General features: G+C 37.6%; 1 protein-coding gene across 2 annotated transcripts in view; it reads left to right on the top strand.

Annotated features, from left to right (window-relative positions):
- HIBADH (3-hydroxyisobutyrate dehydrogenase) overlaps window positions 1–17532 on the top strand; it is a 111629-nt gene that overhangs the window by 85821 nt on the left and 8276 nt on the right. For both annotated transcript variants that reach the window (XM_068972819.1, XM_068972820.1), the window contains 3 exons: window positions 7368–7501; window positions 9121–9197; window positions 16036–16192. In XM_068972819.1, coding sequence (XP_068828920.1) covers window positions 7368–7501; window positions 9121–9197; window positions 16036–16192 — 368 coding nt within the window. The remainder of the gene's footprint in view (window positions 1–7367; window positions 7502–9120; window positions 9198–16035; window positions 16193–17532) is intronic.

Consider the following 17532-nt stretch of genomic DNA (forward strand, 5'->3'; position numbering starts at 1 on the left):
ACTCTTCGCGACCCCATGGACTGCAGCCCACCAGGCTCCTCCGTCCATGGGACTTTCCAGGCAAAAGTACTGGAGTGGGGTGCCATTGCCTTCTCTGGTTAATGTCTCTAGCTACTGGTTATATTCATATTGATGCATGACTTGAGACTTAAGCCCATTTTGGTTCTTCTGTCAAAAAAAAAGTGCCAAAGATTAGGATAAACAGAAATATTAGAATGAGGTTATTAATGTTGACTTATATTACAGGTACAAAACTAAGGTTAGCCAGAAAAGGATATAAAGAAGGAACTGAATTTTAGCTCAGTTTACCTTGAAAAAAATTATCACTACTATTTTGTAAAAATATGAAGAACACTGTCCATTACTTTATTTACTGTCTCCTGCATAAAGTTCCAAATGATAATATTTTAAGCATGTAACTTAGTTCAAGGAAAAGTTATATTTTCCTTGAGACTGCTTTATTCCCCTCCCAAATAGGATTTGCCCAAAAACAAAACCAAACCTGATATCTGTATTTGAAATTCATTGTGAAATCTTACGGTTTCATTTTGGTATTTGTTCTTAATTCTCATTTTCAGTTTTCTGATTGTTTCATTCTACTAAGCAAGCTCAGATCTGTTGTGAAAAGAGGTAGGGTATTATGTACATTTAGATAACAGGCAGAACTCACTGTCTGTATATAAAACAAAGAAAATTACATGCTCAAGTTACTTGAAACTGCTCTGAACACAATTTACAAATGGGTTCAAAATACTTGTATTCTTATCAAAGTTTTCATAAGCCTACCCACAGTTGACAGCAAGACCATTACTCTCTGAGATCAATTTCTTATTTGATTTTCACTCTTTCTCTCTCTGAGAATTAGTATTCTTTTGATGATGGAGGTTGAAAAATAGAAGGAAAGGGGGAGTTGGTATTTGGTGGTGATTGTCTTCATCCATCTGACACAGGGTATGTGATGCTACCTTTTGGCATTTACTTCTGAGTATGTGTCTCTTTTTCCTAATTATTTGTTAAACTTTTTAAGAGCAAAGACTATGTTTTATACCTATCATGACCTTACATTTTGGACTTTCTGGAACAGTTGTATTTCAGATATTCTCCTGATACTAAAAAAGAGGTCCCAATTTTTCATTTAGAAAATATGCTTACTCCTTGAATCTTTGTACCTAGCACCAAGATCTATCAAGCTGTTAGAAGGACTGATAGATACTTCCTGCTGATATTTTTTTCTTTGAACTTCTTGCAGTTGTGTGTATACCTCTCCCTTAGCCTGCATCTAACAGTCTTTTATTATTTATATTTGCATTTGTCTTACCTCTTTTCCTGTCTCCATCCACATGCATCCACACAGTGCCACAGACACTAGCTGTCAAACTCCTTGGGTGCAAGGACTGTTTCTTTGCCATTCTTGGTTGAGAACTACTGAGGAATGGATTTCAGATGGTCACATTTTTTTATGTCAACTATAAGTAGGAGTAGAAGGAAGGTAAGAAGGAAGGCAGTTTAGATAACGGAGGCTCCCTGTGATACCTTTTTTATAAAGGGGAGGGGTGATTTAGGGTCTTGGATTAAAGTGCTTCTCCACTGTAAGGTTGATTGAAATCAAACTGCTACCAAGAGAAGTGATAGATATCTATCACTTTGAAGGAAGGGTAGTCAGCCACCCATTTTGAATGGTTTGGGCGTTTGCCTTTTCATTTGTCTGTACGAATGCATTCAGTTTTTCTGATCCTAGGGTCGTAGGAGAGAAACGCAGACGACATCATCACAGGAAAGCATTAGATAAACCATCAAAGGCAACTATAAGTCTTTAGGCTTGTCTGATTTAATTACTGTCGTTACATGAAAAAATTCATTTTTTAACTCTTTTCTGTAATCTGAAACTTTTTATATATTATTTCCATAAAATGAGACCTGCTTCAGTTTTGTGTGTTAATATGATGGATGTGGGAAAGTGTATGTGTATGAACTTGAGAATCCAAAATTACAGAATTTCAAAAGCGTAAAAGTAACTCAGTGATAATCTTGTCTAATCATCTCACTTTACATGTGAAAAAACTTTCTAGAAGGACAAATGTTTTGTGTGTCTATGGGAACAGCTCTTGCATGTACTGTAGTCACTCATTTCCTGGCTCTCCCTTTGGCCCTCTCTCTTTCTGGAACACATACTGTATTTACTAAGCATCTCTTATGGACTGGACACTGGATATACAGGGTGAATAAGCCAGAGTTGCTACTCTCCTGGAGCTAATTTTAATGTGGGGAATTCAGATCAGAAACAAATAAATAGAGGTGTTAACATAAACAGACGGTAATCAGTGCTGTGAATAAACTTAAATCTGGAAAAGGGGATAGAGAGTGGCTGGGTGCCATTTTAGATGGTTATGTTAGGGAGATAGGGAAGGCCTCTCTAAAGAGGTGAATTTTGAGAAAAAAACCTGAATGAAATAAAGAAAACAAGTATTAAATACCTAGGGAAAGAACATTCCAGGAAGAAGGACTAGCAAGTGCAAGGCTTTGAGAAGGGGACTTACTTGACCTGGCTCAGGAGCAGAAGGGAGGCCAGGTGGCTGGAAAGCAGTGAGTGCTGAAGAGAATGGTATGAAATGAGCTAGGAGAGGTAGCCAGGGACCACACCATGTACCGCTTTGTAGGACTTTGGATTTTATATTGAGAATGATGGGCCACTTTGGAGGTTGGAGAGGAGGGAGGAACCATGAACTAGATTTATACAGTTGACACCAGGGGATCTACTTATGTGCAGATTTTTTTCAGTATAAGTATTTCTGTACTATACGACCCATAATTGGTTGACTCTTTGGATGCAGAGGGCTGGCCATAAATTAGACTCAGATTTTCAACTGCATTGGGGTAGGGGTCAGTGCTCCCCATCTCTGTATTATTCAAGGGTCAGCTATATTTTAAAAAGGATCCCTCTGACTGTTGTGTGGAGAATAGGCTTTAGAGGCAAGAGCTGAAGAGAGATCAGGTAGGACCTGGCTGTCTCAGTAATTCAGGTGAGAGATGGTGATGACTCAACCCAGGTTTAGTGATGGTTAAGGAGAGAGGAGGCTGGTTCACAAGTGTATAACAACTTCTTAGGATCGGGAACACATGTTATTCATCTGTCACCCTAGGGCTTAGCACAGGGCTTGCTTTTTAGTAGGTTAATTTTGTTGAATGAATAAGACCAAACGAATGCAGCTTTCTTGTCACTTTCCCACATTGTGTTGCTTTTGAAAGATTTTACAAGAGGTCTTCACTGTAATCTTAATGTCACTGGCTATGGACTACTTTAGTAGTTCTTAACTCTAACCAGCCTGCTTCCATTATTTATAGAATTGGCTCAAGCCAGCCACTATTTAGCCATAGAGGCTAAAATTATACTAGAGCAGACAGCTTAGATAACCAAATAGGAAAGGACTCAAGATATTATATAGATGAAGAAAAAAACTACTCTGAAAAAGCTATTAATGTTTTCCTCTTTCATACACAGAACCTCAGAGAAGTGAAGTAATTTGTTTATAATAACAACATAACCAGCACACTCCCAAAGCAGGTATTTCACCTCTGGATCCTTTACTGTTTGTACCACGCTCATAGATTAATTTATGGAACAACTGTCTGTTGAATGTGATAATGGAGTGCTGACGTAAGCATGACCCAAGTGCTCCCCTTGTAAGTGATTTACGGTGTCATGGAGGAATCAGGTCAGAAAGTCAAAGGTTTTAATAAGGTGTGTAAATGCTGTAATAAAATTAAGCATAGGGCATATTTCGGTTTTATATATATAATACAATTACTAAAATGTAAGGTAAAATATGGAGAAGGCAATGGCACCCCACTCCAGTACTTTTGCCTGGAAAACCCCATGGATGGAGGAGCCTGGTGAGCTGCAGTCCTTGGGGTCGCTAGAGTCGGGCACGACTGAGCAACTTCACTTTGACTTTTCTCTTTCATGCATTGGAGAAGGAAATGGCAACCCACTCCAGTGTTCTTGCCTGGAGAATCCCAGGGACAGGGAAGCCTGGTGGGCTGCCGTCTATGGGGTCGCACAGAGTCGGACACAACTGAAGCAACTTAGCAGCAGCAGCAGCAGCAGCAAGGTAAAATAAATACTCCCGATAGTCTAGCAGCTGCCTAGTTATATATTCCATATTTTCCTATTTTGGGGAGTGGCTCTGATTTAAAATGCATGGCAGAGTAATAAAGTTATTGTTTATTATTCATAAGACATAAAAATATATACAATGTCTTCTGAAATCCAGGAGATTGTCTTATACAGCTTTAGAGTTCCAGCTGTCTCTACGTTATTTCAAAACTTGAAATGGTTGCATTTATTTTGGGATAACTTCAGTTCAGTCACTCAGTCATATCTGACTCTTTGTGACCCCATGGACTGCAACACGCCAGGCTTCCCTGTCCATCACCAACTCCCAGAGCTTGCTCAAACTCATGCCCATTGAGTTGGTGATGCCATCCAACCATCTCATCCTCTGTCGTTCCCTTCACCTACCATCAATCTTTCCCAGCATCACCGTCTTTTCCAGTGAATCAGTTCTTCACATCAGGTGGCTAAAGTATTGGAGTTTCAGCTTCAGCATCAGTCCTCCCAACGAATATTTAGGATTGATTTCCTTTAGGATTGACTGGTTTGATCTCCTTGCAGTCCAAGAGACTCTCAAGAGTCTTCTCCAACATCACAGTTCAAAAGCATCAATTCTTTGGTGCTTAGCTTTCTTTATAGTCCAGCTCTCACATCCATACATGACTACTGGAAAAACCATAACTGACTAGATGGACCAGGTCTTAATTTTGTCATTGCAATAGGACTATGCTTGATAGTGACATATAGTTAAAGGAATACACGTGGAAAGTCAGAATGTGGTCCCAGGAAATGCCAAAACTTTAGAATTACCCAGTTTGGCCAGACCCTTACATGGGAATATAGATTATGATAAAATCAGAAATAATTACATCACATAATGAGAGAAGAAAAGAGTGGAAATACCACAGACTTACGAATTAAAAGATGAATTATTCTTTCTTTTGTGGTATTCTCTTAGATAACTTATTTCTTCTTTTTGAAATATGTGTTTGAACAAGTGAGAAAGTATACCTGTCAAAAGATTAACCAGCTGAGAACCATTGTCAGCATTAATTTTCCTTTAATAAATGACTCTCTGAAGCTATTTAGCAGCCTGTAATCTAGACACAAAGCTGTTGACCTATGATGGATAGTGCTGGGTTTGTTTGTAAGCTTTGACTTAAATCGTCTGCTTAATTTCTCCTGGTCAGATCAACAGGATTTGGAGTAAGGGTGGTTATGTTGTTTGAATTAAAATAGCCATAGAAATTGAGCAAAATGATTGTAAAACATTAATGATCCACCATCTTGGTGAAGTAAATTAGAAACTAACAAAATGACAGTCACTTAAACTTCACCATTATCAGAATGTTCAAATGACACAGATAAGCTAATTAAAAACATTTGTTCTAATTGGGTTTTTGTACATAATCAGTTCTATAGTGTGTCTGAAAATATTGTGAAATAATGTAATTTAACCATATGTAAGCATCTCAGACTTTCATAGCATGTGGGCACTTCCTCTTCCAAGATTGTTTGGCTAACATAATGCTGACTTCTCTTCCTTTTAATAATTAGTTAAAAACAGCATGAACTGTAAAACAGAAAGGCTATCAGTTTGTGAAATGTTCACAATTAGAATGAAATAAAGATCTCCTCATTTGGCTTTTTATGTATAAAACTTGTATTTCATTGAATAAATTAAATTTAAAAGTAGGCCATTACTTGCAGCTGTCTAGTCTAATAGCCAGGTTTGATACATAGCACAAATAGTTACAGTTTTCTTTATTCCTAGCTATACTATAAATAAGTTGTAAAGGCAGAAATTATACTAATATAGTTCTTTCACATACTTCCCTGGTTTTGAACAACAAAACCTAACCTGAAAATTATGAATTAAGATTTTTTTCTAATGCTAAAAGCAATAAATAATACTCTTGGTTTTATTTTATAGTTAATATTAGTATAGATGAGTGAAGCTCCCCCTACTCCTTTTTAAGACAAGTCTAGGCCATATTTTTTGTGCTGAAGTAGAATTTGCTTCTCCAGTTATTTCCATTAGTGAACATACTTCAGACATTTGAGAGGCTGAGGAGTGGCCAAACCATGGATAAAAGTTTATTTCTTCCCGTCATATCACTGGGAATGAACTGCCCAAAAGGTGTATAGGTATACCTTGTTACATTTCTGTTTTCAAATATTGGGTTTTTCCATTAAACACAGAATGGGTACACAACAATCCTACTGTATACCACAGGGAACTATATTTAATATCCTGTGATAAGCCATAATGAGAGAGAATATATATATGTATAACTGAGTCACTTTACAGCAGAAATTAACAAGACATTGTGAATCAACTGTACTTCAACAATAAGTAAATTAAATATTTATTTAACAGAAAGAACCAACATTGTGGTAACCTTGACGTGTCAGGTGATACTTAGCATTTTTAACAATAAAGAATTTTTAGATTGTGTATGCATTGTTTTTATAGACATAATGCTATTGCCCATGTAGTAGAGTACAGAATAGTGTAAATATAAATTTTATATGCACTGAAAAACCTAAATATTCATGTGACTCTCACCTGATTACAATATTCACATTACGGGGGTGACCTGGAACTGAACCCACAGAATCTTCAAGGTATGCATGCTTGTATAGCAGGAGGAAAAAGAAAAATCAAGTAATAGCTGGAAAGTGCACATCAGAATAATCAGTCTAACTAAGCAATTGTTTTCTTTACCTTAAAAAAGAATCTTTCCATCTGAAATGCCTGCTTGTTTATGGGAGAAAAAGACAAGTCCCTCTCTTTGTCGGTCTCATCTGTCGACAGTGTGCAGAGAGGGAGTGAGTGAGCCAGAGACCCCAGATCCAAACAGCTGACCCCCTGACTGTTCCCATGGCACAGGTACTGGTCAGGGTACAGGTCATCTATTTCACACACTATTACTGAATAGGTTTTTCAGGAGAATAAGAGATGCATGGAAATAATAAAATTCACATTTCAAATTCCCACGGTACTCCATGATCCTGCAAAAAACTTGAGATGAATTGAGTTCGACTGAATCTGTGTGTTGCCTTTGGCTTATGAGTAACCTTCTTAATACTTGACAATTAAAATATTCCAGGAGAGATTTATGCCTGATACAAATACAACTTGGAGGCAAGGTTTTTGATTTGGTTTGGAATTTTCTCTGATTTTATAATCTACTTAAACACGTGAAGAAATGTATCCCTCTGCTTCTATCCCTTTTACCCCCAAACCATTCAGGTGTGGGAGCTGCTCGGTCGGGGAACCTCACGTTTATGGTAGGAGGAGTCGAAGAAGAATTTGCTGCTGCCCAAGAGTTGCTGGGGTGCATGGGCTCCAATGTGGTGTATTGTGGAGCTGTTGGGACAGGGCAGGTAACGTTTTCACATCACTGACACTGATTTGATGATGTAAAATCAGCTAATGTTCCTTCTTTTTTTCCTGACAACAATCTGATTCTGCCTTACTCTGTTCAATCTATGGATTTTTTGTTTGCTCAGGTTTTCTTAAATTAGAAAAAATTAGTTTTCCATCATTCCTACTGGAAGTAAGCAGAGATCAGCCAATTAATTTAAAAAGATGTCAAAAGTTCCTTCATTTCAGACTTTGACATATTTGCCCCAGCGACCACTGAAATTATCCTTAAAATGGCTTCTGTGTGAAGTGCTCATGTCTGATTTGCTGTTATCCTCCCTCTAACTTTGTAATTGCTGCCACAGCTCTGTTCGTAGTACTGTTGGGTAGGAGTGATGTATGCACTTTAACTTAAAAAAAAAAAAAAACCCACAATTTTCTTTAAGAAATGTGATGTTATTTTTCTGGTCAGATAGAGGTGAATGATCACATTGAATCTTGAAATCAAACAGGTTGTCCCCTTCCCACCCAATACTCACACTCCTCTTCATGCTTTGTCCTGGTCACTGGTCTTTTTTTTTTTTTTTTATCATCATATTCAGGACTATACTGTGATCTTTGATACGTCTATTGTCTCCATTCCCTTATCCAGTCTGTCTCCAGTTTCTGAGTCTAGCTTCAGTGGCTCTCATTGTTCTGTCTCCATTCAGTCCACACATTACCTGGTCTAGTCTTTCATTGTGTCATGCCTTGTTGACTGCTCCCAGGGCCTAGTGGATCTCTGGACACTGGGTTTACCCCTCTGCCAACACTATAGCCAGAACTAATCAAGATGTTTGTGTCCTTGTAGAGTTCCCAGTTCTGACACTTTGTGTCGATCTCTGTTTCCTACCATGTCAAACTCGGACACTCCATTCCAACTCCCGGACACTCTATTCCAGCGTCCAGACACTCTATTCCAGCTTCCGTAGCTCTTGACCCAGTCTTAAACTGTCAAACTTCTTCCCATTCCTTAAAACCACTGCCCAGGAATCCATTTCCTTACTGTTCTTAAGAATATCTCATACTATACTCTTAGGTATGAGATATTTACTTTTTCTCCTGGTCTCCTCCTTTCGCTCTCTTACCTATTTAAATCCTGCCTGACCTTCTGAGAGATGGTTTCAGGTTTCACTTCCTTTCTGCTCCTGCCCTCAGTGATCTGGGGTCTCTGAACTCCTGTCTCTGCCTACAGCTTCTCCCATGCAATTTGCCACTTAGTTGTGTTTGCTTGTTCACTGCCTTTTCATTCAGTGTGTTACTACTGCTTCCCCGGTTAGGTTGTCAGCCCCATTCCTGAAGGAACAGTCGTGCCACATCAGTCAGTATTCCCTGTCGTGCCTGCACCCATGGGAGTAACTTGGTCACCTACACTTCACGTTTCTTCCCTGGTGCAAGAGACACCCCCACCCCCGTTAGCTCTGGGAGCTTGTGTTAGGCTTGGAGGTAGGTTTGCAGCACCAAATGCCTTTTCCTGCTTGAGAGAATCAACAGTTGAATGCTCTTACTTTTAGAAATATGTAGAATTGGGTGAAGAAATCTTCCTGTGAGTTACGGCTTGAAAATAAATATATTTAATATGTACTCAATTTGTTTTCAGGCTGCGAAGATCTGCAACAACTTGCTGTTAGCTATTAGTATGATTGGAACTGCTGAAGCTATGAATCTGGGAATCAGGTTTGTTGAATAGTACATTTTCATATACTAACAATTTTTACGAGCTTTCCAATTTGATTTTCTGATGTTGAAAACAAATGTTCATGAGAGATAAATGAGTTGATCCAGAAACATTTTGAAAGTATTTCATTATTGAACTTTAATAGACTTTGCTTATTGGACAACCAGTAGGACCCTGGAGAGCATGAATACTCTACCCTAAACCATAAAATGTATTGTGCTGTATATTTGAAGTTACATTATCCTTTTTATATTGGGAGCTCCATTTCTTCTATTATGTCACAATGCAAGAAACACTTTTACTATAAAATTTAAACACTTTTTGGCAGTGTAGGACAAATTTATATAAAATACAGTTTTAAAGTATAGTGAATTAGGCTACCATGTGACTGGTTTTATGTATTTATTTTAAATATAGTGCCCAGTATCTACACTAAAAGGACTCTTGGTTATTTATTCTCAGGATAAACTGGATGGCATTCATAAGACTGCATAGCATAACTCTTCATTTTAACTTGCCTAGGGTTTTACATTAAGATTTTATATTATTCTTACTTTACATTAACAATATATCTTTTCATTGAAATAAAATGGCATTCATACTTTGCTGAAATTGATTTAGGAATTAAGTTTTTCCTACGATGGGGATCATCCTTTAGAATGCTTAAGGTTAATGCCTTAATTTTAGTCTTTAATCTTTTGGGTTAGGAATTCTAAATATGATTAATCACCTAATTAATTTTTTGAATGTTTTGTATTTCATGAATATAATATATATTTCTTATTTTAGAAAATGCTTAATGAGAAAGATGCTTTTATTCAAGTGTTTTCTTCACACTTCCCAGAACTGCTTGCCAAATATATTACAAATCAGAGTAGTGTTTCATATCATAGCTTTTGATAAAAGTAATAAAAGAGCCAAAGTACTTGAGATATTTTTTAAAACACAGTAATGGATTCACATTTCCTCTTAATTACCATATCAAGATGCTGTTGTTTTATTGAATTGCCCTTGTCTCAGATGTTAAACTATCTTGACCTATTAAGTTGTCATGTTGTAATTGAGATAAAAGAGGAATTTGCTTTGCATCAGTGCTAATTGGTTTATCAATATCCTGTACCATTTACATTTTAAAATTGAATGTCTGTAAGATGGTAAGGCATATCTGTACAAAGTCTGGTAGTATATAGGAAGCTTTTCAGAGTATTGTGTCTGTAATGTAGCTAGTTTAGGCTATGGGTCACTTATCATAATTGGAAAAACTAGTTATTAGTAACTTGTTTTCGTGTCCATTCTTTAGACTAATTTTATGGAGGGAGACAATGTAAATTTCTGGAACCAAATTGCATACAAAATTAATTGGTATTGACAACAGGATTAGAGTATTAATATGCATTTTCAGCTTTAGAATTTTATCTTCATTTTTCTGGATATAAATGAGTATATAAAAGCCTAGGTTACACTATACCAAAATTTCCCTTTATTTTTGCCAGTTTATTTTATATTCTGCCTCTTACTTTAAGCATCACTGGATCAGAATGTTCATTAGGCATCTTATAGCATTCCTCAAATATTTTTCCTAGCAAAACTCTTATTAGGTGATCGTTTTAAAATGAAATGTTTGTAAAGTAAGTGCTTATGGAAGTCTAACTCCAAAGGCCAACTAATAAAGAACAGTATGAAAATCAGTTGAATCAAATGAATAAAATGTATACATTGGCTACTAGAGTAAGTTTATTATCAAAGAGAAAAAAAAAGTGATAAAATTTCAAACAAGTATTAAGAGCAAAAGCAGTAAATCTTTTATCGTTGGCCTTGATTCACTGTGATAAAAACAATATTTGGAAAATATTAAGCTTTCAATGTTTAATTTTTCCAAAACTGTGTATTACTGTTATTGATCTATATATGTATAAATAAAATATTTACAAATGTATATATACACACACATATATGTCTGAATTCAAAGCAGGAATTCATTATTTTTACTTATGTGCTATAATATTAATAATCTGTAAGTTTGTGGGACTCTACATTGTACTAATGAATTATTTTCATAACATTAGGATTTTATCAGTTTATCTTACAGAGATTCTCAGTGGTTTGAAAGTCCTAAAAATGATTGCTTCGGCTATTGTCTTTTCTCCATGGTTTACAGACATGGTTTAAAATGACAGGATTGTTCTCTAACAGAGTATAGAGAGCGACCACGATTTATTGAGCTTTGCAAGGTGAAAGAGAAAATTGGCATCAGCAAGCATAAATTCCCAAGTAGTAAATTCCCACAAAGTACTATAGCATCAAAGTGGTTCAGCCACATTTATATTCTGTTCACTCTGAAGTGAAAATTTTCTACAGCATTAATGTCAACATTTACAAATTGAGTCACTTGTTCCTATGAAGTGATCATTTCTGATTAATTTCATTCTCATAAGGCAGTGTTTTTTTCTGGAACACTGACGTTTCCCTTTTTTAAATAGAATAAAACTGTATAGTTTTAAACTCTTATTGACCCTATATGATCTTTTACAGTGAATGTTTATGGATGTCAGTGAAAGTTTAAATGCTATAAAAAAAAGTAAAGCATAAAAAGCATTGGTGTACAACATATTTTGAGATTCTTTTTTAGTGGACCTTTCTGCCTTCTAATTGGGTTCTATTTAGGACTCAGAGCATAGTTTTATGGTACTAAAAATGCCTTATGTGCCTTAGAGAGATTTTGTTCCCATGGACCACATAGGAATAAGGTTGGTAATGTGTTTTGTTGTTTTGTTTTCATTTTCCTTCTACCAGAAATTGTGTTTTTGTTTGGTTTTCTTTTTTCTCCCCCCTAATATAGGTGATGTAACAAGTTATTTGCATTACCACCAGGGCCCAGGGCCCTATAGCAACAGCCATATTGTCTCCTTCCACCAAAAGAAGCTTAAAACAGTTAAACTTCTGGAAGGCTGTTCAAGATGAAGACTTTCCCACTAGCATAACTTTAGCTTCTTGGCTACTGCCCTGAGATGGTGTTGCCTTTTCGTTTAAGTGATGACTGAGACCTCTCAGTTGTATACCCTAATAGATAAAACATATGGCCAAAGGTTTATAATAAAGGTTTGACCAAATTTGATGGCTGATTAAGTGACTACCCATATGACCTAGTGAGACTCGGGTGGTGAGTCTGGGTGCCTGTTGATGACCACATCCCAGCTCTGCCACCAACTTAAACTTTTCTCATCTATAAAATGACAAAAATAATAGTATCTATCCACAGTAATAATAGGATCTATTGTGAAAAGTGAAAGTGTTAGTCACTGAGTCATGTCCAACTCTATGTAACCCATGGGCTGTAGCCCTCCAGGCTCCTCTGTCCATGGGGTTTTCCAGGCAAGAATACTGGAGGTAGCCATCCCCTTCCCCAGGAGAACTTCCCAACCTAGGGATTGAACCCAGGTCTCCCACATTACAGGCAGGTCCTTTACCATCTGAGCTACCAGGGAAGCCACACAATCTGTTGTGAGGAGTAAATAAATTCACCCATGTCAATCTTTTAAAACAGTTCCTGACACAGAGTAGGTGCTTTATACTTGGCAGTTATTGATTTGATGGTGGTGGTTAGTATTTAAATTGTACGTTAACGTTTTTTTCTTCATAATGCTTCTCACTGGCTAGCATTATGTATTTATTTGTTTGTTTGTTTATTGCCTGTCTTCCCGACTAGAATGCAGGCTCTGTGAGCTTTGTCTGCTCATCCATGGCACATAGTAGGCACTCAGTGAAGGTTTGTCAGGTGAATGAAGAGGAAAGAGGGAGGGAGGTGGGCAAGGCTCTTCCCTCTGCCTTAGGTAAATGTTACTATGTGGATGTCCTAACTGGCCCACTCTTGGAGGGCAGGCACAGCCTCTTGTAGGCTGGCAAGTCTGCATAAACTTTGGTGAATAAGGGAATGATTGATTTAAATTGACCTCATCTTGGATGTTTCATTTCCAGATCGATTCCTGTGATACATACATCTCAGTTTAGAGACATCATTTGCTGTGTTCTTATATAAACCAGACAGTATAGATACTTACCGAGACTACGAAGTGAGCAAACTTTTTTGGCCTTTAAAGCCTTGGTTACAGTGAAGACAAACACTTGGCTTCCCTTGAATTTTTCTTACAGTTTATGCATCATTTTTACTTCTCTCAAAAGTTCATTTAAAATTCTTGTGTTTTAAAGGTGAGTAGATTTGACACAGTGACGTTTATTTGAGTTGCATTATATATGCGGTCAGAGCAATGAATTCATTCTCTGTTTATATCAGAGAACATTCCAGCAATTGTAAAGCCACATGCATGCACGCGCATACTCTCGAACCACATCCAGTGGCAAGTTATTATGGGGACTGACAGACTGTCATCCTTTTGATGGCTTGAGCTGTATATCTCCTGAACAGCAATGGGGCTCTTATGCAGAAAGTATCATATGTTCCCAGCCAATTTACAGGGAAACAGCAATAACATTTTATCATGGTTGAGAGCCCAGTAGCTGCTTCCTATTAAACTTGCCCTTTCAGATACCTGTCTTGGATTAATTTGTTGATTTCAAATGGAAACTCAGTCTTCTCCAGTGAAGCATGACGTTCTAGGATAGACTCCCTGAATGACAATTACTGTGTATTCTAGCTGGTTGCAGACCATTACAAGCCTTGGGCACAGTGGAAGACAGAGGACTTCAGTAACTGATTTTAATATCATGTCTAATTTTAGCTGTCAGTTATATATATGCCAGTGAAAGAATCCTCAGAAAGATGAAATGCAAAACACTTCTAGCTTGCTCTTTTTAATGATACACTTTGCTGTTGGGGGTGTGGAGGATGCCTTGGGGAGGAGCGGAGAGGGAGCAGCCATCTCCTAAAGGGTATCAGCATGGTGGGGAAGCATCAGATTTGAAAAGTGAATAACAACTGTCACCTTGTTTTTTGGTGTGCCCCTCAGGGTGCTTCTAAATAGTAACATGTTCACCAAAGAGAGTTCCATAAATCAGTGCCAGTATTTTTCCTTGAACATTCAAACAAAATGAAATGTAGGGTTTTACAACAGATAATAAGCTGTGCTCCCATTTGGTGAGTATTATAGACAGAGTATGAATTTCTTTAGCAATAAAGAGCATTGTGAGGCACTGTTGAGTCCAGGCCGGTAAGCAGGGGAGTATCTCTGCTGCTCAGAATGTGATGAGCCATTTTAAAAGAAAATTTAAATTGGGAAGCCTGAATTACATTTCAAATGGAAGGAAAAAGCAGTGTTTTGGGGAGGGGGTCTTTAAAAATATCCCCTGTTCATAGAACAGAATATTTGTGCTTAGAATATATATTTGCAGTTACAGCAAATTAATGAATTGTTCACTTGTGACTTTACTTTTCACAATTGTTCCATAAGTGCATTGTCTTTGGGTCATCTGCTACCATAGAACCCTGATAGCCTGATTATATTTAAAAGAGAAAGAAAGCATCAGTAGCAAATTAGACATGTAACAAACTTGGATCTTTATAAAAGAATGAATGAAACTGTTCAGGTTACTTTCCAGCAGAGTACAGTTGAACGGCTGACTTCAATGGAATCTTTATCTGTTATGATCTTTTAGTAAAAACTGCTCATTATAACATGGCCCACTATGTGAATTCATGTAGATGGCATGCCATATTGTATTCCTTGAATCACAATTGCTCCTTGAAAGTCTGATTACATAACATTTGTATTATGTGTTAAGTCCTTACACATCCTGGGTATTAGCCCTCGACCCCACTTGAGCATTTGGAAAAAGGTTTTCCTGGTTGTTATATTCCGCCCTGGAAATAAACAGATATATTTCAACACACAGGTAATAAACAGCATGCTCAAATACACAATAACATTTATATGTCTCTTTTTAATCTTTTTTTTTTTTTTTCATTCTGGAACAGATTAGTTTAAGGAAAAGCAGAAAGTTTTATTTGAAACTTGATTAAAAGACACTTAGCAAAACAGTGCTTCCCAGACTGCACTAAGATACTTGAAATCAAAGTAGTACAGCATTTTAATTCTTTTTTTTTTCCCTGGGTCCACATTTGAACAGCCGTTTATGCCATCAGCTCAGTGATAGAACAAATGATGTTTCCGCTTGGGCAGGCTTTGTTTTATCAGGATCAGTAACCTTATCAGCAGTTGACCCAGAACTATAATGCATGCCTCTGAATAGATAGCATATGTCACAGCTCTGTGTAGACTTGCTTCATAAGCAAGATGGTCTAATGAAGATTTAATAAATAAGGAAAAGTTTACAGCAAGAAATGTCCTCTTTTATAATAATAACTTCTCATAAGCTCATTTTACTGCTCATGACTCATCTCTTGCATTTATTCTCATAAAAGCTAAAAGAATAAACATACACATAAATGATACATAGACTCCCATGATATGTAGCTTATCTGTCAGTATTTCTTTCTGAAATATATCATTTGCAAGTAAAGACTTTAGATGATCATCTTGGCTTAAGGTTCTTAGGCGACGCATAAATGCGATAATGTCCAAAAGACTAGAAAACTTATGTGTATGATAAGCCAGCAACACTTTTTATGCAGTTATATATTGTTTCTTAAAAGCAGGGTAGCACAGGTTTTCTCTCAGTGTAGAGTGTCCTGGCTCAGAAGTGTTTCTTCACTAGCTTTTAACACCCTGTAATTTAAGATTGGATTCTTCACTCATCCGTCTGCTTTGATTTTTCAAGACATCATAAATGGAGAGAGAAGATGGAGCACCCTCAGACGTAAATAAGTCACACGTGACTTGTGCACTTTGACATTTAACACTTCTTTCCTTTGACCTTTGACAGGTTAGGGCTTGACCCAAAACTCTTGGCTAAAATCCTAAATATGAGCTCAGGACGATGTTGGTCAAGTGACACTTATAATCCTGTGCCTGGGGTGATGGATGGAGTTCCCTCGGCTAATAACTATCAGGGCGGATTTGGAACAACACTCATGGCGAAGGTATGGGAAATGCAGTGACTACCCAAGAGAGTGGGGAAATGTTTCATGGTCTGTTCTCCTTCCATCTTTCCCTCCATCATTCTCTACCCACCCACCTTGCCACTACCTCCCTCCCTCCCCAGGGCTCACCACCCCACCCCACCCCCACTCCTCCCTGCTTGTAACAAAGCACACCTCTATCCTGGAAGGCAAGATGACTAAAACAGTGACTCACTCACAGGAAATTAGTTCAAACTTGGCTTGGATAAAAACCCTTATCTTGTTCATTTTTAATCCTAATTTTTAATTCTCATCCTTTTGGATGAGAATAGATTAGGATGTTTCTCCTGTGCTTGGCTTTGTTTGTAATGTGAGTCGGTAAAATTTTGTTCTTTCTATAGTTTATAATCTTCTTGTTTAGTCATTTACCAAGTCCTTAGAAATGGGAGCAGTAAGCATTTTCTGATGGCTAATAATATAACGTCATTAGATATACATATCACAGAAGAGAGGATCTCTCTCATGATACTAGATTTCTAAATACATCTTCCTGCTTTAAGAATATGTGTTTGTGTGTAAAGTCATTTGAAAAGCAAATTATCGGCCTTCTCTCATTTGTGATTTCAACGTTAGAAAATACTTTTTAGACAGACTTTCAGATTTTTGTGTAGTGTGTTACCTCATTCTCAGTCCCCACAACCCTGCCCTTTACTTTTCAACCAAAGTAATAGTATGAACACTTGGATATGGTGCGCAGGTCACCCTCGCCCATTCCCCATGATGTCCGTGCATTCTGCTTTTCGACTGTGCCTTGACTTTGTCCACTTGCCCTCTCCACCACCTCCAGTGCCTTGGCTGAACCTCAGTTGGATGCTGCCACATCAGCCCTCAACTGGTCTCCTTGCCTTTCATTCTCATCGTCTCCAGTTCATTTTCCATGACATGGCAAAGAGTGGGCTTCCTAAAATGTTAAAACCTGATTATGCCGTCTCTCCTGTTAAGTCTCTTTCATGATTTCCAATTACTTGTAGGTTAAAGTCCATCTCTGCACGTTTTCTTAAAGGCCTTTGCTCTCCTCCCTGACTCATCTCTGCTTCGCACTCCCCTCCTTTGCTTTAGCCACATGGAACTCATTTGGCCCCTCGTTTTTCCCTCCCTGGCAGCCCTGCGACTGGTCTGCCCCAGGCCTACCTCAACGCTTCCTCTCCCTGTAGCCCGACCCCTGGCGCATTGTCAGCTCGCTGGAAATATTTATTGGGTGAAGCCAGGCTTGAAACTATGTTTCTTATTTTGTGGATTTTGTAGTTTCATTTCTCCTCATGTTTCATTTAAGAAAATACTAATTTTTATGCCAATCTGTA

The sequence above is a fragment of the Capricornis sumatraensis genome, chromosome 5 (genome assembly GCF_032405125.1).
Source record: "Capricornis sumatraensis isolate serow.1 chromosome 5, serow.2, whole genome shotgun sequence".
Lineage (NCBI taxonomy): Eukaryota > Metazoa > Chordata > Mammalia > Artiodactyla > Bovidae > Capricornis > Capricornis sumatraensis.